At 47.1% G+C, this 21,040-nt stretch overlaps 1 protein-coding gene across 2 annotated transcripts in view; it reads right to left on the bottom strand.

Annotated features, from left to right (window-relative positions):
- The window catches only part of PLA1A (phospholipase A1 member A), a 68,162-nt gene extending 58,904 nt beyond the window's left edge, over positions 1 to 9,258 (bottom strand). For both annotated transcript variants that reach the window (XM_077293614.1, XM_077293613.1), the window contains exons 1-5: positions 8,966 to 9,258; positions 7,089 to 7,293; positions 6,823 to 7,000; positions 4,921 to 5,029; positions 2,085 to 2,186 (exon numbers count right to left, since the gene is read on the bottom strand). In XM_077293614.1, coding sequence (XP_077149729.1) covers positions 2,085 to 2,186; positions 4,921 to 5,029; positions 6,823 to 7,000; positions 7,089 to 7,293; positions 8,966 to 9,050 — 679 coding nt within the window. In that variant the 5' untranslated portion in view covers positions 9,051 to 9,258. The remainder of the gene's footprint in view (positions 1 to 2,084; positions 2,187 to 4,920; positions 5,030 to 6,822; positions 7,001 to 7,088; positions 7,294 to 8,965) is intronic.
- Positions 9,259 to 21,040: the final 11,782 nt, after the last annotated feature.

Raw genomic sequence — 21,040 nt, 5'->3', positions numbered from 1 at the left:
AGTGTTCCCTGCAGCTGATTTTTCCTGCTTTTTTTTTTCTTTTTGGACTCGCTGCTCCCCTATCGCAGCCGCGTGCCTCTTCTCTGTTGAGGCGCACTGCGCCCCTGTCACAACAGTGCGCCCCCCTTTTGCCGCACCAAGTTTCTCGGACCTGCCCCCCACAGCCCCGGCGTCGGCCGGCTCAGCCGTAGTGAGCAGGGATGGAGTCTGCCCACACCGTCCCCCTTTCGCAATGGCGTGGACATCCCCCTCGCCCCCCTCAGCCCCGGTGATAACCGGCTTAGCCGCAGAGGGCAGGGAGGGAAACTCCTCGGGGTCCCCTATGTCCGGCGCCGTGAGTACCTCCACAGCCTCGCCCCCTGCACTGTTCCCCGCACAGACGGCAGCACCGCCGGACGTCCTCCTCCTCTCCCCACCTTGCCTATGCCCCGGACCCACTGCAGAGCCCGTGCCTTTAGGTTTGGTGGGGTTTACACAGGAGGTGGTAGGTGTAACATCATCCATCGGTACATATTTGTAACTCACCACCTCCCGTGCGGTCTCCGTCGTCTTCTTCTTCCTCTTCTTGGTTTCCTCTGCTGGCTCGTCCTCACCAAAGGAGAAGCGGTCCAGGTTCACTGGAGACTCCAGCTGTCGGATCTCCTGTAGCAGACCGCCCTCCTCCTCTTCCTCCGCTGACACTCCAGCCTGTGCTGTCGGAGTCCTCTGCCGTGCCGGGAGGCCGCTTCCCTGTTGTCGGCTCTGCGACTCACTCTCCCGGCTGGTTCCAGTTTGTAGGACTCCAGTCACAACCACATCGGCGTCCTCCTCCTCCTTCTCGTCGCTTAAGACGCCGGCTGGCGGCTCTCCTGAGGTATTTAACCCCTTCATTTCTGAGAACCGCCGCTGGTTCTTAAACCTCTCCAGGAAGGGACCTGCACTTTTCTCAATCCCCTCCCGGAGGAGCACTAACCGGACCACCTCATCTCTGAGGGCTCTGAACCTCTGGGAGGTCACGGGTTTCTCCTTGTTAGAGGCTCGGGTGTTCAGGATCCGAGCCTCCTGCAGCTTCTCCTTCAGCCCGGTCAGTGCTTTGCCGGCGTCCTCGTACTCACGTAGCATGGCGACCACTCGGGAGGAGAAGGTACTCGTGGACTCGCCGGAGCTCCTCTCCCCCCAGGATGTTCCTGGGCTCTCCTTCCTGGGGCCTGGGGTGCCCCTGTCTCCCTCTCTGGGCGGACGATGAGCTGTCTCAGGGTGGGAGTAGGTGGGTATGGTTTTCCTCACCCGTCCCGACCTCCTCAGTCCCTCTTGGGCCGGTTGCTGCTGCTGCTCTCTGTCCCCCGCCGGCACAGACCGGGGAACAGAAGCCTGGGAAGCCATGCCGGCCTCCCAGGAAGCCTGCCTCTCCCTGGGGAGAAGAGAGGCTGACTCTGGGCCTCCTGCTGGAAGTGCTGGAGCTCACAAGACAGGTGCTGCTCCTAGCAGGGTGTGACTGATTGTGGGCACCTGTCCTCCAGTCACCTCCAGAGCTGCACTCACTATTCTGTTACATTATGTCTTACCCTCCAGTCACCTCCAGAGCTGCGGTCACTTTTCTGCTGTTACATCATGTCTTACCCTCCGGTCACCTCCAGAGCTGCACTCACTATTCTGTTATTATATCATGTCTTATCCTCCAGTCGCCTCCAGAGCTGCACTCACTATTCTGTTACATTATGTCTTACCCGCCAGTCACCTCCAGAGCTGTGGCCTCTCTAGCCGAGCTCCTGATGTCTGTGTTTCGTGTACATCTGTGTGTTGATTACCTGTCTCTGTTTTGTGTATACAGCTCCTCCAGACTTGTGTATCTCCATGGTAACAGACTACAAGCACTCTGTGCGGCCTGATCCTGGAGTCCTGTTACACGAGAGGAGTCAGAGGTAGGATCGGCCTATATGGGGTTTGATGGCTGCCTGTAACCATGGAGACTCGTCAGTCCACAGAGGAGCTGTGTACACACTATTGGCAATGATGTCTGTTTCATTTATTTTTTTTATGTATTGGAGCAATGATAAGTATGTACACCCCCCAATGTGCAGCCTGACGTGATTACAGATAATTACTGTCTGTGTCAGTGTGCACGGCCTCCACAAACATGGCGTCACTCGGGTCCAGTCTCTCCTCCGGGCCGCTGTGTGTGAACTTGTACGCCGCAGGATCCAGACCTGAGAGAAGAGGAAGAAAGTAAGAACATTTCACCAGACAGATCCTGCCTGAACCGGGCCGTCCGCACGGAGCAGCATGGACGAGCCAAGACGACGGGGCCCGGGAGACAAAGGTAACAAGCATGGTCGGTCCCAGTAACTATGGCCTCGGTCCCAGTAACTATGGCCTTGGTCCCAGTAACTATGGCCTCGGTCCCAGTAACTATGGCCTCGGTCCCCGTTACTATGGCCTCGGTCCCAGTAACTATGGCCCCGGTCCCAGTAGCTATGGCCCCTGTCCCAGTAACTATGGCCTCGGTCCCAGTAACTATGGCCTCGGTCCCAGTAACTATGGCCTCGGTCCCAGTAACTATGGCCTCGGTCCCAGTAACTATGGCCTCGGTCCCACTAACTATGGCCTCGGTCCCAGTAACTATGGCCTCGGTCCCCGTTACTATGGCCTCGGTCCCAGTAACTATGGCCTCGGTCCCAGTAGCTATGGCCTCGGTCCCAGTAACTATGGCCCCTGTCTCAGTAACTATGGCCTCGGTCCCAGTAACTATGGCCTCGGTCCCCGTTACTATGGCCTCGGTCCCAGTAACTATGGCCTCGGTCCCCGTTACTATGGCCTCGGTCCCAGTAGCTATGGCCTCGGTCCCAGTAACTATGGCCTCGGTCCCCGTTACTATGGCCTCGGTCCCAGTAACTATGGCCTCGGTCCCAGTAACTATGGCCTCAGTCCCAGTAACTATGGCCTCGGTCCCAGTAACTATGGCCTCGGTCCCAGTAGCTATGGCCTCGGTCCCAGTAACTATGGCCTCGGTCCCAGTAACTATGGCCTCGGTCCCAGTAACTATGGCCTCGGTCTCACTAACTATGGCCTCGGTCCCAGTAACTATGGCCTCGGTCCCCGTTACTATGGCCTCGGTCCCAGTAACTATGGCCTCGGTCCCAGTAGCTATGGCCTCGGTCCCAGTAACTATGGCCCCTGTCCCAGTAACTATGGCCTCGGCCCCCAGTAACTATGGCCTCGGTCCCCGTTACTATGGCCTCGGTCCCAGTAACTATGGCCTCGGTCCCCGTTTCTATGGCCTCGGTCCCAGTAGCTATGGCCTCGGTCCCAGTAACTATGGCCTCGGTCCCCGTTACTATGGCCTCGGTCCCAGTAACTATGGCCTCAGTCCCAGTAACTATGGCCTCGGTCCCAGTAGCTATGGCCTCAGTCCCAGTAGCTATGGCCTTTGTCCCAGTAACTATGGCCTCGGTCCCAGTAGCTATGACCCCGGTCCCAGTAACTATGGCCTCGGTCCCAGTAGCTATGGCCTCGGTCCCAGTAACTATGGCCTCAGTCCCAGTAGCTATGGCCTCTGCCCCAGTAGCTATGGCCTTGGTCCCAGTAACTATGGCCTCAGTCTCAGTAGTTATGGCCTCGGTCCCAGTAACTATGGCCTCAGTCCCAGTAGTTATGGCCTCGGTCCCAGTAACTATGGCCTCTGTCTCAGTAACTATGGCCTCGGTCCCAGTAACTATGGCCTCGGTCTCCGTTACTATGGCCTCGGTCCCAGTAACTATGGCCTCGGTCCCAGTAGCTATGGCCCCTGTCCCAGTAACTATGGCCTCAGTCCCAGTAACTATGGCCCTGGTCCCAGTAACTGTGGCCTCGGTCCCAGTAACTATGGCCTCGGTCCCCGTTACTATGGCCTCGGTCCCAGTAACTATGGCCTCGGTCCCAGTAACTATGGCCTCAGTCCCAGTAACTATGGCCCTGGTCCCAGTAACTGTGGCCTCGGTCCCAGTAGCTATGGCCCCAGTCCCAGTAACTATGGCCTCTGTCTCAGTAACTATGGCCTCGGTCCCAGTAACTATGGCCTCGGTCTCCGTTACTATGGCCTCGGTCCCAGTAACTATGGCCTCGGTCCCAGTAGCTATGGCCCCTGTCCCAGTAACTATGGCCTCAGTCCCAGTAACTATGGCCCTGGTCCCAGTAACTGTGGCCTCGGTCCCAGTAACTATGGCCTCGGTCCCCGTTACTATGGCCTCGGTCCCAGTAACTATGGCCTCGGTCCCAGTAACTATGGCCTCGGTCCCAGTAACTATGGCCCTGGTCCCAGTAACTGTGGCCTCGGTCCCAGTAACTATGGCCTCGGTCCCCGTTACTATGGCCTCGGTCCCAGTAACTATGGCCTCGGTCCCAGTAACTATGGCCTCAGTCCCAGTAACTATGGCCTCGGTCCCCGTTACTATGGCCTCGGTCCCAGTAACTATGGCCTCGGTCCCAGTAACTATGGCCTCAGTCCCAGTAACTATGGCCCTGGTCCCAGTAACTGTGGCCTCGGTCCCAGTAACTATGGCCTCGGTCCCCGTTACTATGGCCTCGGTCCCAGTAACTATGGCCTCGGTCCCAGTAACTATGGCCTCGGTCCCAGTAACTATGGCCCTGGTCCCAGTAACTGTGGCCTCGGTCCCAGTAACTATGGCCTCGGTCCCCGTTACTATGGCCTCGGTCCCAGTAACTATGGCCTCGGTCCCAGTAACTATGGCCTCAGTCCCAGTAACTATGGCCCTGGTCCCAGTAACTGTGGCCTCGGTCCCAGTAACTATGGCCTCGGTCCCCGTTACTATGGCCTCAGTCCCAGTAACTATGGCCTCGGTCCCAGTAACTATGGCCTTGGTCCCAGTAACTATGGCCTCAGTCCCAGTAACTATGGCCTTGGTCCCAGTAGCTACGGCCTCTTCTGCTTATGTTCCTTCTTGCCTGTGATCCTTCCAATTCGGCCTCCATAGTAATGTCCGATGTAACCAGCAACATGAGCGCCCAGAGAGACTCCGATCAGGTGGAGTGAAGGTTCCGTAGATCCCAGCTCCTGCGGATTCAGCAATGATGGGTGAGAAGATCTGGAGAGAGACTGATGGGAGTGAGGACAGTAGCACAGCGGCGGCCAATGGACTGATCTCATTGAAGGCAGATTGTGCAATTGTCCCTAACCTTTGGCTGTCAGGACTTGCTGGGACTTGTAGTTGTAAAACACAGGGCAGAGAACACTGGTCTAGAGGTCTATCATATCTGAGGTCTAGAAATAATGAAATATTCTAGTGGCTCTGCAATAGAAAATGAGCTATCTAGATGCATAAACCGTATTTGATCTTCAGGTTACATGGGTCCAATGGCTCAGGACATGAATGATCCAGAGGACATTCATATTTTAGAAGGACGCTGGCAATCAATTTAACCATCATTGTTCTAGAACAACATTATGGATCTAGATAAACATTAGTGAAGGGAACATTATCAGAAGACAAATACATCTACAACCTAAAAAAGATTAAAAAGTGGCCGATGTGAACATCAATGACTGCAGAATCATCAACGATGTAGTGTTCTCCAACTCCAGTTTTCAAGAGCCCCCAATTCCATCACCTGTGCAATACTAAGGAAATCCTGAAAACATGACCAGTTGCTGTCTCTTGAACACTGGCGGTGGGGAACACTGGTCTAGAACAACCTCTGATGCATTCTCCAAAGTGGGAAGTCCCTAGGTCTTTAGGTGTGGCATGTCTGCCAGGTGTCCTGCAGAAGAGGCCCACTGTTCCTGGACAAAATGCTGCTGTCCTGGTGGAAATGACCATCTGTCACAGGTTTCCTCTTCTGGAGAAACATCCTCTTGATCATGGTTTTGCCAGTGAGGCAGCCTGGTCTAGAAGAACATTAATATTGCTGAAGAAAATCAAGGACTGAGAAGAAGAGCAATGATTTTTTTAAACTTCAGCATTCTAGAACATCAAAATTAGCTTGAAATATATCAAAGGTCTAGAAGAACAATGGCAGTAATAATTATCTAGATCAATGACAATGATCCAGATAAATATTAATGAGTTGGAAAAACAATGGTAAAAAGAAAACACCGATGTTGAAAACCATCAGAAGATTAGAGGAACATCAGCAGTTTATGAGAACATTGTTTTTTTAGAAGAACATCAGTAACCTAGATGACATCTTTGAGCAGAAAAATGATTAGCGATGTAATTGAATGTTAATATTCTCCAAAGACATCAATGACCTAGGAGAACATCAAAAGTCTATAAGAATAATGATCAAAAGATCATGAATTATTAAGAAGAAAAACAACAAGAGACTAGAACTCAAAGATCTACTGAAAACCTAATAATTATTCTATATACATGATCCAGATCAACTTTGGTGAACCAGAACAATGATAAAAAATAAACATCAGTGATGATGAAAAACATCAGAAGACTAGAAGAACATCACTGCAAACAATTATTGTCTAGAAGAATATTAGAAATCAGTGATCATCAGTGATCTACTGGGTTTCCAGCATTCTAGAGAAACATATTTTATCTAGATTAGGGCATAAATTATTCAAGAAAAATAATGAGATGGACAACAGTGGAATAAAAGATTAGTGGAACATCATCAGTATTCTAAAAGGACATGAAAGATCTATAAATATTTCAATAATTTGGATAAACATCAATGATCTAGAAGAACACGTGAAGACGGGAAGAACAACAATGATCTATGGAAACATCAGTATTCCAGAATAATATGAGTAATCTAGAATATAGCTGGTCTCAATACCTCTATCATCAGCTATAAGTATGGAGGAGATTCTAGGAGAACAATGGGTAACAATACCAGAAAGCAGTTGATGAGTGCCACCACCTCTCGGCTCAGTCTGGGAACATTTTCGACAGCTTGGTTATACTTCGCTGTGGCACCGCACACCCAGTCCACCGCTACAACATTAACCTCCCCAGTAGTAAGCAGAGATTCCACCATGTTGTCAATCCAAGATGGCTTTGTGCCTAAAGCCCTAGAAGAAGAACAAGTCCACGTCAGCCCGGTTGTGAGTGTAGACGAAGCTCCAAACATTATTCGAGAGGTGCTATGGGTCTTCGAACCTGAAGCCGTGAATGAGGACCTTGGTGTCCAGAGATGCATTGAAGGCTGAGTTCTTTATTCTTTGCGTCTCATTGGCCTGGATGAGCTCAGCACATTTTGGGTTCTTCGGGGTGAAGAGCAGGAACTGCGTTTGGAGATTGTTATCCCGGAATAATCCTGATGTCTGGAATTCGGCGCATTTCATGGGAGTAATGTGTGACATTACTGCAGGAGGAGAAACCAGAATTATTACAAGGTGAACAAGACCCCTGAGCATGTAACCCCTGTGCAGAGGTGGGAGCGGCCTGTGCAGACCCTCAGTGGAGTAAGATCTGGGGCAGGAGGACCGTCACATGCCCTATGGCCATAGATAGGGATTTGGTGAATGACCAAGTGGGACTGGTAACAACTGTGTTATGATTCTGTTGTCGGGTGTCCCAGACCAGGGTTTCCTTCCCTGTCCCTACCGCTAGGGGGCGCCTTAGCTTGCGCTGTTCCCTGGATAACTTCTGATGGTGAAGACACCGGGGCCACATACCTTGCCTTAGATCCTGTATCTGCCCTCAGTCTGTACCCTTCCCCCACACAGGGAAGAGGGGAGTCATAGTATACCATAATACACCAACCAGACTAACAAGGTAATATGAACAGGGATAAAGGAAAATACCAGACATAAAAATATACTCACACAGACAACAGTGGAATGCAGCGGGGAGTGGAAGATGGAGAAAAACCAAAGTAGGAGAAGAAAGGGAATTATCACATACCCAAAACCTAGCAATAGTCACAGGTAAAGCCACCAAATAATTTCTCAAATAACAACCACCAACAACAACCAAAATCCGCCATCTCCAAACCATAAAACAACTAAATCTCAACTAACCCATGTCATTGTTATTTTCATCACTGTAGGGAAAAGTGTATAACCATCAAAGAGAGAAATGAGCCAAGGAAGAGAGAACAGCAGATGTTTTAGAAAAAAAACACTAATTGTATTCAATAATTTTCTTTAAAATCAAATAGCAGACTATAGACTCAGCGCAAACGGCTGAGTGTCAGGAGCAGACCTCAGAGCGATGGTGGATGAGCTTCTCAGATCACATGTATATATCGCAGTGAGGTTTGTATAGACTAATAGTAATTTAAAATAAAATTAACCTTTATACTGATTGACATAATTATTTTCTGAGTGAAAACAAGTATTTTATGATAACAATAAGGTAGAAAATAATAAGTGTATGTGGGGATATATCCAGTATGCAGACAGCAAAGAAACAGAAACAGCGATGATCAGCTCACCCACCAATGACGTGTTTCACCACAGCTTTGTCAGTCGGTATTACTGTGCGTCATGCAAGGGGGTATTACTGTGCAGCGCCTGCCATTGCTCTCTAGCTTTCCTGTCATCACGTGTGGAAATTAAGTTTCTCATACATTGGAAGAAATGGAGAAGATTGGTGCCATCATAGTGCCATTGTGGTGCCCATTGCGGTGCCATTGCAGAGCCCATCGTGGTGCCCCTTGCAGTGCCATTGCAGAGCCCATCGTGGTGCCCATTGCGGAGCCCATCGTGGTGCCCATTGCGGTGCCCTGCTCGCCCAGTTGTTATGAGAGCAGTGTACTGTGATGTGTGTTCACCCCCACCCAGAAACACATTGAATGTATGGCTCGGACCTGCGGTGCTGTATACTGGTCCCACGGTCCGTGTGCTGGAAATGAGGAACCCGGCAGGGACTGAGGGACACAATGAGGCCCTGACCTACACCCTGGGACATTTCTGAAGCTCTATTGTTCATGTACCTGGAAGCCCTGGATGATCCCAGCAGCTCTGCGCCATGCATCATGACGTGCTGTATGCAGAAGATGATGTGCTGTCTCGGCTCCGTATCGGACTCACCTGAGGAGACCATGCAGGTAAGTAGGGCTGCGATCACCCTGGGTCCGGCCATGATGAGCAGTCGCCCTGTCTGTAACCCTTTCATGGGGTTATGAGCTTGCGTGGAGGGTGGTGACCCAAGCTCAGCCTGTGTTCTCCTGCTCCAGCAGTGAGGTGGTTTATGCCAGCAATCATTAGCCAGGTCTGGGCTGTTTTCCTGGCCGAGTCCTCCCTGCTGATAGAGGCCAGAAGTCCAGGAGCCCCAGCAGAGGACAGGCGGCCTCCAGCCCCCCGAGAAACAAGTGTCAGCCAGCGAGAAGCACCTGACAGTCACAAGACAGTCTGCTCTGCCCGACCATTGTGCCCGACACAGAGGGGCATTATCCGTCCGGAGCCTGGTGCTCGCAGACACAGTGTGCAAATACACACTCCATGTAATGCCACAGGTTCACCCCCTGCTCCTGTGCTACACCGTGTCTTATCCTCCAGTCACCTCCAGAGCTGCCGTCACTTTCTGTGAACTACAATAGTGTTAAAAATACTCTCCGTCCTATATGACTGACCAGATGAATCGCTGTTTTTGGTATAAATTCTATCACCACACGTCACACAATTTACCAGTCGGTGCAGTAGATAAGAGCACCCCCAGACGCATTCATGATCTGAGATTTCTGAGTCTGTGGATTAGAATCATTAATTTGTGAGGCGGTGATCACAATAATATCAGTGTGGAGATCAGTCAGTGCGGTCCATCATTCTGTGAAGACACTGGGGTGAATCCGGTGGCCCTTACCTAAGGGTGAAGCCAGGACATGTTGTACATGCATTTCTCCTGGAAAGCCTGAGAAATATGGGGCGCCCAAGACATTGCTCAGAAGAACAGAGTACTTTGATGAAAAAGTTGATTGGAGAGGGTAAAACTTACAAGGAAGTGCAGACAATGATCGGCGGTTCAGTTACAATGATCTCCAATGCTTTATAATGGAAACCAAACCAGAGAGACGAGGAAGAAAGCAGAAGACGACCATTCTATACATAATAAGTGAGTACACTATATACTAAGGGACTGTGCTGTACATAATAAGTGAGTACACTATATACTAAGGGACTGTGCTATACATAATAAGTGAGCACACTATATATTAAGGGACTGTGCTATACATAATAATGGAGTACACTATATACTAAGGGACTGTGCTATACATAATAAGTGAGTACACTATATACTAAGGGACTGTGCTATACATAATAAGTGAGCACACTATATACTAAGGGACTGTGCTATACATAATAATGGAGTACACTATATACTAAGGGACTGTGCTATACATAATAAGTGAGCACACTATATACTAAGGGACTGAGCTATACATAATAATGGAGTACACTATATACTAAGGGACTGTGCTATACATAATAAGTGAGTACACTATATACTGTGGGACTGTGCTATACATTATAAGCAAGTACACTATATACTAAGGGACTGTGCTGTACATAATAAGTGAGTACACTATATACTAAGGGTCTGTGCTGTACATAATAAGTGAGCACACTATATACTAAGGGACTGTGCTATACATAATAAGTGAGCACACTATATACTAAGGGACTGTGCTATACATAATAAGTGAGCACACTATATACTAAGGGACTGTGCTATACATAATAATGGAGCACACTATGTACTGTGGGACTGTGCTATACATAATAAGCAAGTACACTATATAGTAAGGGACTGTGCTGTACATAATAAGCGAGTACACTATATACTTTGGGACTGTGCTATACATAATAAGCAAGTACACAATATACTAAGGGACTGTGCTGTACATAATAAGCGAGTACACTATATATTAAGGGTCTGTGCTATACACAATAAGTGAGTACACTATATACTAATGGGCTGTGCTGCATATAATAAGTGAGTACACTATGTACTAAGGGACTGTTCTATACATAATAATAATAATAATAATAATAATAATAATTTTTATTTCTATAGCGCCAACATATTCCGCAGCGCTTTACAACTTATAGAGGGGACTTGTACAGACAATAGACATTACAGCATAACAGAAATCACAGTTCAAAACAGATACCAGGAGGAATGAGGGCCCTGCTGCTCGCAAGCTACAAACTATGAGGAAAAGGGGAGACACGAGAGGTGGATGGTAACAATTGCTTTAGTTATTTGGACCAGCCATAGTGTAAGGCTCGGGTGTTCATGTAAAGCTGCAGGAACCAGTTAACTGCCTAAGTATGTAGCAGTACAGACACAGAGGGCTATTAACTGCAATATACATAATAAGTGAATAGACTATATATATACAAAGGGACTGTACTAGACATAATAACAGTACACAATAAGTGAGTACACTATATACTAATGGGCTGTGCTGTACATAATAAGTGAGTACACTATATACTAAAGGACTGTGCTATACATAATAAGTGAGTACACTATATACTGTGGGACTGTGCTATACACAATAAGTGAGTACACTATATACTGTGGGACTGTGCTATACACAATAAGTGAGTACACTATATACTAATAGGCTGTGCTGCATACAATAACTGAGTACACTATGTACTAAGGGACTGAGCTATACATAATAAGTGAGTACACTATATACTAAGGGACTGTGCTATACAGAATAACTGAGTACACTATGTACTAAGGGACTGTGCTATACATAATAAGTGAGTACACTATATACTAAGGGACTGTACTACACATAAGTGAGTACACTTACAAACACAAGAAAAAATGGAGTCTAAAAAGTCCCACATGAAAAAATATCAAAGTTTATTCAAAAATATATTAAATATAAAAAAAAATTAGTCAGTTTAAAAACAAAATGGATAGTTGAATACACAGGTGTAATTTGCAGGGTCCACCTTTATTTTAGTGGATGGGAGAAACAGAAGGTAGCAGAGGGTTACCTAAAGTGCCAGTTGAGTAAATTGAGTCAATATGAGTACATGCCTCCATGAGGAAAACACCACGCACCATTTCAAAATCTAAGTAAAGCGTAGAAAAATACAAAGCATATTAAGTAATAATAAACTAGAGAGACATGGAGTAGAGAGTCCACATGTGAGAGATGTACAACATAGGTAAAAAAAAATTGGTGTATACCACTTTAACTGTAAAGCGCTGTGCAATATGTTAGGACTATCTAAAAATAAAAGATTATTATTATTATTATTATTTAAGGGAACAAAAGGTAATGTATACCAAGCTAACAACTGCTCTTACCCATTATCTCAACTTTAGGACATCAATCATGCAGCCCCGACGCGCGTTTCGCATGGGCTTCCTCAGGGGGTTTGTAACTAATTGTGTGTCATTCCTTGTCTTAACCCCTTAGCGTCCAATGACGGACACAGTCCATCATTGGACGCCTCCCCCTGAGCCCGCACCTTTTCCGTCACATGACAGCTGATCTGATCAGGTGACTTGTGCCCGGAACAGCCACGGATGGAATCGTGAGTCACCATTGTGCAACCTGTGGTACAAGCTGTGAGATAAAAGGATGAGCTGTGTAAAGGATCCAGTAAAGATGTGATTGTTAAAGTTGCAATGGACTGTGCCTCAGTTTGTGCGAAATCGCCTGGAGAGAGTGCCCTGCAGAAGAGAGGAGACTCTGAAGGAGTTGGACCTGGAGACACAAGTACACTTACTAACGGACACTAAAGGCCAGGCTGTGATGGAGCAGAATTCCTCAGCCATGATTACCGCCCCGGTCCACCCTTACATCGTTACCTCCTAACATCGGCGCCCATGTCACATGACTGCGGGTCGCTGATTCATTGGGGTCAGCAGGAGACCCCTGTGGTTGTCATTGTTGGATCGCGAGGAGCGCCGCCTGGTGGTTAGTGTGCATATCTGCTACATGGAGAAGGCTACAGGACAAGTGCAGCTTCTAGTCTCTCATTGAGGCTACTGCAGCAAGTAAAAAGTAAAAAAAAGTTTTAAAAAATATATAAAAAATATATATATATATATATATAAAAGTTCAAACCACCATCGCACCAATAAAAAAAAAAATATAATAATACACACATTTGGTATCGCCGCGTTCAGAATCGCCCATCTATCAATAAAAAAAAAAAAAAATTATCCAATCGGTAAACGGCGTAGGGAGAAAAAAAATTGAAATGCCAGAATTATATTTTATTGGTGGCTGCAGCATTACAATAAAATGCAATAATGGGCGATCAAAAGATCATATCTGCACCAAATATGTATCAATAAAAACGTCAGCTCGGCACGCAAAAATTAAGCTCTCACCCGACCCCAGATCACGAAAAATGGAGACAATAAGGGTATCGGAAATGGTGCAATTTTTTTTTACAAACTTTGGAATTTTTTTCATCACTTAGATAAAAAATATCCTAGACATGTTTGGTGTCTATGAACTCGTAATGACCTGGAGAATCATAATGGCAGGCCAGTTTTAGCATTTAGTGAACTTAGTAGAAAAGCAAAACAAAAAACAAGTGTGGGATTGCACTTTTTTTACAATTTCCCCACACTTGGATTTTTTTCCTGTTTTCTAGTACATGTCATAGTAAAACCAATGATGTCTTTCAAAAGTACAACTCTTCCCGCAAAGAACAAGCCCTGACATGGCCAAATTGATGGAAAAATAAAAAAGTTATGGCTCTGGGAAGATGGGGAGCGAGAAATAAAAATGCAAACCCCAAAATACCCCTGGTCCTTAAGGGGTTAAATAAGGGTCCCAATCAGCTGTTGTTATGTCGGCACATGCGCGGTGCATCGGCCTCAGCCTTGTGCGGGCGGAGAAATCCCCCGAGATGTCACTGCCCCGACCGCACTAGGAAGCTGAGAGGCCGTCAGCGATGCTTCGAGAGGATGCGCCCACCGGACATGTGCACGATCCCTGCTGGCACCAGCTTCTACAAGGGCAGGAGCTGCAGAGGACATATTAGGTACAGTGGGGGAAATAAGTATTGGATCCCTTGCTGATTGTGTAAGTTTGCCCACTGACAAAGACATGAACAGTCTATAATTTTAAGGGTCAGTTAATTTTAACATTGAGCAATAGAATATCAGAAATAAAATCCAGAAATCACATTGTATAAATTCTATACATTTATTTACATTTTGCAGTGAGAAATAAGTATTTGATCCCTCTGGCAAACAAGACTTAATACTTGGTGGTAAAACCCTTGTTGGCAAGCCCAGCAGTCAGATGGTTTTTGGAGTTGATGATGAGATTTGCACACATGTCAGGAGGAATTTTGCTCCACTCCTCTTTGCAGATCATCTCTAAATCATTATGATTTTGAGGCCGTCGCTTGGCAACTCGGAGCTTCACCTCCCTCCATAAGTTTTCTATGGGATTAAGGTCTGCAGACTGGCTAGGCCACCTCATGACCTTAATGTGCTTGTTTTTGAGCCACTCCTTTGTTGCCTTGGCTGTATGTTTTGGGTCATTGTCTTGCTGGAAGACCCAGCCACGACCCATTTTTAATGTCCTGGCGGAGGGAAGGAGGTTGTCACTCAGGATGTTACGGTACATGGCTCCATCCATTCTCCCATTGATGCAGTGAAGTACTTCTGTGCCCTTAGCAGAAAAACACCACAAAACATGTTTCCACCTCCATGCTTGACAGTGGGGATGGTGTTCTTTGGGTCATAGGCAGCATTTCTCTTCCTCCAAACACGGTGAGTTGAGTTAATGCCAAAAATCTCAATTTTTGACTCATCTGACCACAGCACCTTCTCCCAATCACTCAGAATCATCCAGGTGTCATTGGTAAACTTCAGACAGGCCTGCACATGTGCCTTCTTGAGCAGGGTGACCTTGCGGGCACTGGAGGATTTTAAACCTTTCCTTCGTAATGTGTTACCAATGGTTTTCTTGGTGACTGTGATCCCAGCTGCCTTAAGATCATTAACAAGTCCCCCCATGTAGTTTTAGGCTTTTCTCTCACCTTCATCATGACCAAGTATACTCCACGAGGTGAGATTTTGCATAGTACCCCAGATCGATGTCGCGTGACAGTCATTTTGTAATTCTCCTATTTTCTAACTATTGCACCAACAGTTGTCTCCTTCTCGCCCAGCGTCTTATGGTCTTGTAGCCCATTCCAGCTTTGTGCAGGTCTATGATCTTGTCCCTGACATCCTTATAAAGCTCTTTGGTCTTGCCCATGTTGTAGAGGTCAGAGTCTGACTGAGTCTGTGGACAGGAGTCTTTTATAAAGGTGACTATGTAAGACAGCTGTCATTAATGCAGGTAACGAGGTGATTTGGAGCGTCTAACTAGTCTGTAGGAGCCAGAACTCTTAATGGTTGGTAGGGGATCAAATACTTATTTCTCACTTCAAAACTGATTCTCAATTCATGTGAGGTGAGACTGCAGCGCCTTAGAGTCCTGGTCGTTGCAGTACTGATGTTTCGCCGCTAAGGGGGGCTATGGTACGTCTGATGGCACTGAAGGAGTTCTTCTGACCAGGTATCACAGTCACCAATACACTTCACAGTCTGGCCTCCAGGGGGAGCTAAGGGTTCTATGTATTAGGCCACTCCTCACAATCTGGTAAAACTGGGGGTTAGGCAGAAGGTTAGACAGAAGCTGACTGGGTTGGAACCAGGCAACACCTTGTGGCAGAGGGTGTTGTAGGGGGAAGATTCAGAGGGGTCCCTGTCAGGGGTGGGATCCTGACAGAGGCCTAGCTGTTATGATCCTAGTGGCAAGGATCGCAGGTCGGACTAGCTAAGTAACTGAACAGACTACTAGCTCTGGGGAAGTGGTAACTAGATTGACCGCAACCTGATCCTATCCGCAAACAACTATAGGTGTTGTGAATTTGGATTCTGGGCTCCCCCGGTGGCTACTGGTGGAATTGAACTGGTGTCTTCATCTTCTCTGTTCACCTGTTCCCATCAAGATGTGGGAGTCGCTATATAACCTTGCTGCTTTGTTAGTTGCTTGCCGGTCAACAATGTTATCAGAAGCCTCTCTGTGCTTGTTCCTGCTCCTAGACAACTACTAGATAAGTTGGACTCTTGTCCATGTTTGTTTTTGCATTTTTGTTCCAGTTCACAGCTGTAGTTTCGTTACTGTGTCTGGAAAGCTCTTGTGAACAGGAATTGCCACTCTGGTGTTATGAGTTAATGCCAGAGTTTTAAAGTAATTTCTGGATGGTGTTTTGATAGGGTTTTTAGCTGACCATGAAAGTGTCCTTTCTGTCTTCTGCTATGTAGTAAGTGGACCTCAAATTTGCTAAACCTATTTTCATACTACGTTTGTTATTTCATCTTGATTCACCGCCAATACATGTGGGGGGCCTCTGTCTCCTTTCGGGGTATTTCTCTAGAGGTGAGCTAGGACTAATATTTTCCTCTGCTAGCTTTATTTAGTCCTCCGGCTGGTGCTGGGCATCTAGAATCAACGTAGGCATGCTACCCGGCCACTGCTAGTTGTGCGTTAGGTTTAGTTCATGGTCAGCTCAGTTTCCATCTTCCAAGAGCTAGTTCCTATATATGCTGATGCTATGATCTCTTGCCATTGAGATCATGACAGTTTGACCGGCCCACTAAAGGGTTAAAATCCTTGGCTGAGAAAGGAGAGAAATAAGTACGGTAGTCTGCTGAAATTTTTATTTTTTTTTTTTCTCTCCTTTGAATGGCTCTGTGTTCACCTGTTTGCAATGGATCTTCAGAGTGTAACTGCAGGTTTGAATAATCTCGCCACGAAGGTACAAAATTTGCAAGATTTTGTTTGTCATGCACCTGTATCTGAGCCGAGAATTCCTTTGCCGGAATTTTTCTCGGGGAATAGATCTGGGTTTCAGAATTTTCGAAATAATTGCAAATTATTTTTGTCCCTGAAATCTCGCTCTGCCGGAGATCCTGCACAGCAGGTCAGGATTGTGATTTCCTTGCTCCGGGGCGACCCTCAAGACTGGGCTTTTTCATTGACACCAGGGGATCCTGCGTTGCTCAATGTGGATGCGTTTTTTCTGGCCTTGGGGTTGCTTTATGACGAACCTCATTTGGAGCTTCAGGCAGAAAAAACTTTGATGTCCCTATCTCAGGGGCAAGATGAAGCGGAAATTTACTGCCAAAGATTCCGTAAATGGTCTGTGCTTACTCAGTGGAATGAGTGCGCCCTGGCGGCGACTTTCAGAGAGGGTCTCTCTGATGCCATTAAGGATGTTATGGTGGGGTTCCCTGTGCCTGCGGGTCTGAATGAGTCCATGACAATGGCTATTCAGATCGATAGGCGTTTGCGGGAGCGCAAACCAGTGCACCATCTGGCGGTGTCCACTGAGAAATCGCCAGAGAGTATGCAGTGTGATAGAATTCTGTCCCGAAGCGAGCGGCAGAATTTTAGACGGAAAAATGGGTTGTGTTTCTATTGTGGTGATTCTACTCATGTTATATCAGCATGCTCTAAGCGCACTAAAAAGCTTGGTAAATCTGTTTCCATTTGCACCTTACCGTCTAAGTTTATTCTATCTGTGACCCTGATTTGCTCTTTGTCATCTATTACCACGGACGCCTATGTCGACTCTGGCGCCGCTTTGAGTCTTATGGATTGGTCCTTTGCCAAACGCTGTGGGTATGATTTAGAGCCTTTGGAGACTCCTATTCCTCTGAAGGGGATTGACTCCACCCCATTGGCTAATAATAAACCACAATACTGGACACAAGTAACTATGCGTATTAATCCGGATCACCAGGAGATTATTCGCTTTCTGGTGCTGTATAATCTACATGATGATTTGGTGCTAGGATTGCCTTGGCTGCAATCTCACAACCCAGTCCTCGACTGGAAAGCTATGTCTGTGTTGAGCTGGGGATGTAAGGGGACTCATGGGGATGTACCTGTGGTTTCCATTTCATCATCTATTCCCTCTGAAATTCCTGAGTTCCTGTCTGACTATCGTGACGTCTTTGAAGAATCCAAGCTTGGTTCGTTACCTCCGCACCGAGAGTGCGATTGTGCCATAGATTTAATCCCGGGTAGTAAATACCCAAAGGGTCGTTTATTTAATCTGTCTGTGCCTGAACATGCTGCTATGCGTGAATATATAAAGGAGTCCTTGGAAAAGGGACATATTCGTCCATCGTCATCTCCCTTAGGAGCCGGTTTTTTCTTCGTGTCAAAAAAAGACGGCTCTTTGAGACCGTGTATTGATTATCGGCTTTTGAATAAAATCACGGTTAAATATCAATACCCATTGCCGTTGCTGACTGATTTGTTTGCTCGCATAAAGGGGGCCAAGTGGTTCTCTAAGATTGACCTTCGTGGGGCGTATAATTTGGTGCGAATCAGGCAGGGGGATGAGTGGAAAACCGCATTTAATACGCCCGAGGGCCACTTTGAGTATTTAGTGATGCCTTTTGGTCTTTCAAATGCTCCGTCAGTTTTCCAGTCCTTTATGCATGATATTTTTCGCGATTATTTGGATAAATTTATGATTGTGTATCTGGATGATATTCTGATTTTTTCGGATGACTGGGACTCTCATGTCCAGCAAGTCAGGAGGGTTTTTCAGGTTTTGCGGTCTAATTCTTTGTGTGTGAAGGGTTCTAAGTGTGTTTTTGGGGTACAGAGGATTTCCTTTTTGGGATATATTTTTTCCCCCTCTTCCATTGAAATGGATCCTGTCAAGGTTCAAGCTATTTGTGATTGGACGCAGCCCTCTTCTCTTAAGAGTCTTCAGAAATTTTTGGGCTTTGCTAACTTTTATCGTCGATTTATTGCTGGTTTTTCAGATATTGCTAAACCATTGACCGATTTGACTAAGAAGGGTGCTGATGTTGCTGATTGGTCCCCTGACGCTGTGGAGGCCTTTCGGGAGCTTAAGCGCCGTTTTTCCTCTGCCCCTGTGTTGCGTCAGCCTGATGTTGCTCTACCTTTTCAGGTTGAGGTCGACGCTTCTGAGATCGGAGCTGGGGCAGTGTTGTCGCAGAAAAGTTCTGACTGCTCCGTGATGAGACCTTGTGCCTTCTTTTCCCGTAAATTTTCGCCCGCTGAGCGGAATTATGATGTTGGGAATCGGGAGCTTTTGGCCATGAAGTGGGCTTTTGAGGAGTGGCGCCATTGGCTTGAGGGGGCCAGACATCAGGTGGTGGTATTGACTGACCACAAAAATTTGATTTATCTTGAGACCGCCAGGCGCCTGAATCCTAGACAGGCGCGCTGGTCATTATTTTTCTCTCGGTTTAATTTTGTGGTGTCATACCTACCGGGTTCTAAGAATGTTAAGGCGGATGCCCTTTCTAGGAGTTTTGAGCCTGACTCGCCTGGTAACTCTGAGCCCACAGGTATCCTTAAGGATGGAGTGGTATTGTCAGCCGTTTCTCCAGACCTGCGGCGGGCCTTGCAGGAGTTTCAGGCGGATAGACCTGATCGTTGCCCACCTGATAAACTGTTTGTTCCTGATGATTGGACCAGTAGAGTCATCTCTGAGGTTCATTCTTCTGCGTTGGCAGGTCATCCTGGCATTTTTGGTACCAGGGATTTGGTGGCAAGGTCCTTCTGGTGGCCTTCCCTGTCACGAGATGTGCGAGGCTTTGTGCAGTCTTGTGACGTTTGTGCTCGGGCCAAGCCTTGTTGTTCTCGGGCTAGTGGATTGTTGTTGCCCTTGCCTATTCCTAAGAGGCCTTGGACGCACATCTCGATGGATTTTATTTCAGATCTGCCTGTTTCTCAGAAGATGTCTGTCATCTGGGTGGTGTGTGACCGTTTCTCTAAGATGGTCCATTTGGTTCCTCTGCCCAAGTTGCCTTCTTCTTCCGAGTTGGTTCCTCTGTTTTTTCAAAATGTTGTTCGTTTGCATGGTATTCCTGAGAATATCGTTTCTGACAGAGGGACCCAATTCGTGTCTAGATTTTGGCGGGCATTCTGTGCTAGGATGGGCATAGATTTATCTTTTTCGTCCGCTTTCCATCCTCAGACGAATGGCCAGACTGAGCGGATTAATCAGACCCTGGAGACATATCTGAGGTGTTTTGTGTCTGCTGACCAGGATGATTGGGTTGCTTTTTTGCCATTGGCGGAGTTCGCTCTCAATAATCGGGCCAGCTCTGCCACTTTGGTGTCCCCGTTTTTCTGTAATTCGGGGTTTCATCCTCGATTTTCCTCTGGTCATGTGGAATCTTCGGATTGTCCTGGAGTGGATGCTGTGGTGGAGAGATTGCATCAGATCTGGGGGCAGGTGGTGGACAATTTGAGGTTGTCCCAGGAGAAGACTCAGCTTTTTGCTAACCGCCGTCGTCGTGTTGGTCCTCGTCTTCATGTTGGGGACTTGGTGTGGTTGTCTTCTCGTTTTGTCCCTATGAGGGTCTCTTCTCCTAAGTTTAAGCCTCGGTTCATTGGCCCGTATAAGATATTGGAGATTCTTAACCCTGTTTCCTTCCGTTTGGACCTCCCTGCATCCTTTTCTATTCATAACGTTTTTCATCGGTCATTATTGCGCAGGTATGAGGTACCGGTTGTGCCTTCCGTTGAGCCTCCTGCTCCGGTGTTGGTTGAGGGTGAGTTGGAGTACGTTGTGGAGAAAATCTTAGACTCTCGTGTTTCCAGACGGAGACTCCAGTATCTGGTCAAGTGGAAGGGATACGGCCAGGAGGATAATTCTTGGGTGAATGCATCTGATGTTCATGCCTCTGATCTGGTTCGTGCCTTTCATAGGGCCCATCCTGATCGCCCTGGTGGTTCGGGTGAGGGTTCGGTGCCTCCTCCTTGAGGGGGGGGTACTGTTGTGAATTTGGATTCTGGGCTCCCCCGGTGGCTACTGGTGGAATTGAACTGGTGTCTTCACCTTCTCTGTTCACCTGTTCCCATCAAGATGTGGGAGTCGCTATATAACCTTGCTGCTCTGTTAGTTGCTTGCCGGTCAACAATGTTATCAGAAGCCTCTCTGTGCTTGTTCCTGCTCCTAGACAACTACTAGATAAGTTGGACTCTTGTCCATGTTTGTTTTTGCATTTTTGTTCCAGTTCACAGCTGTAGTTTCGTTACTGTGTCTGGAAAGCTCTTGTGAACAGGAATTGCCACTCTGGTGTTATGAGTTAATGCCAGAGTTTTAAAGTAATTTCTG

This window comes from Ranitomeya variabilis, chromosome 3 (assembly GCF_051348905.1).
Source record: "Ranitomeya variabilis isolate aRanVar5 chromosome 3, aRanVar5.hap1, whole genome shotgun sequence".
In the NCBI taxonomy this organism is placed as follows: domain Eukaryota; kingdom Metazoa; phylum Chordata; class Amphibia; order Anura; family Dendrobatidae; genus Ranitomeya; species Ranitomeya variabilis.
This window is presented reverse-complemented; position numbering and strand designations above follow the sequence as displayed.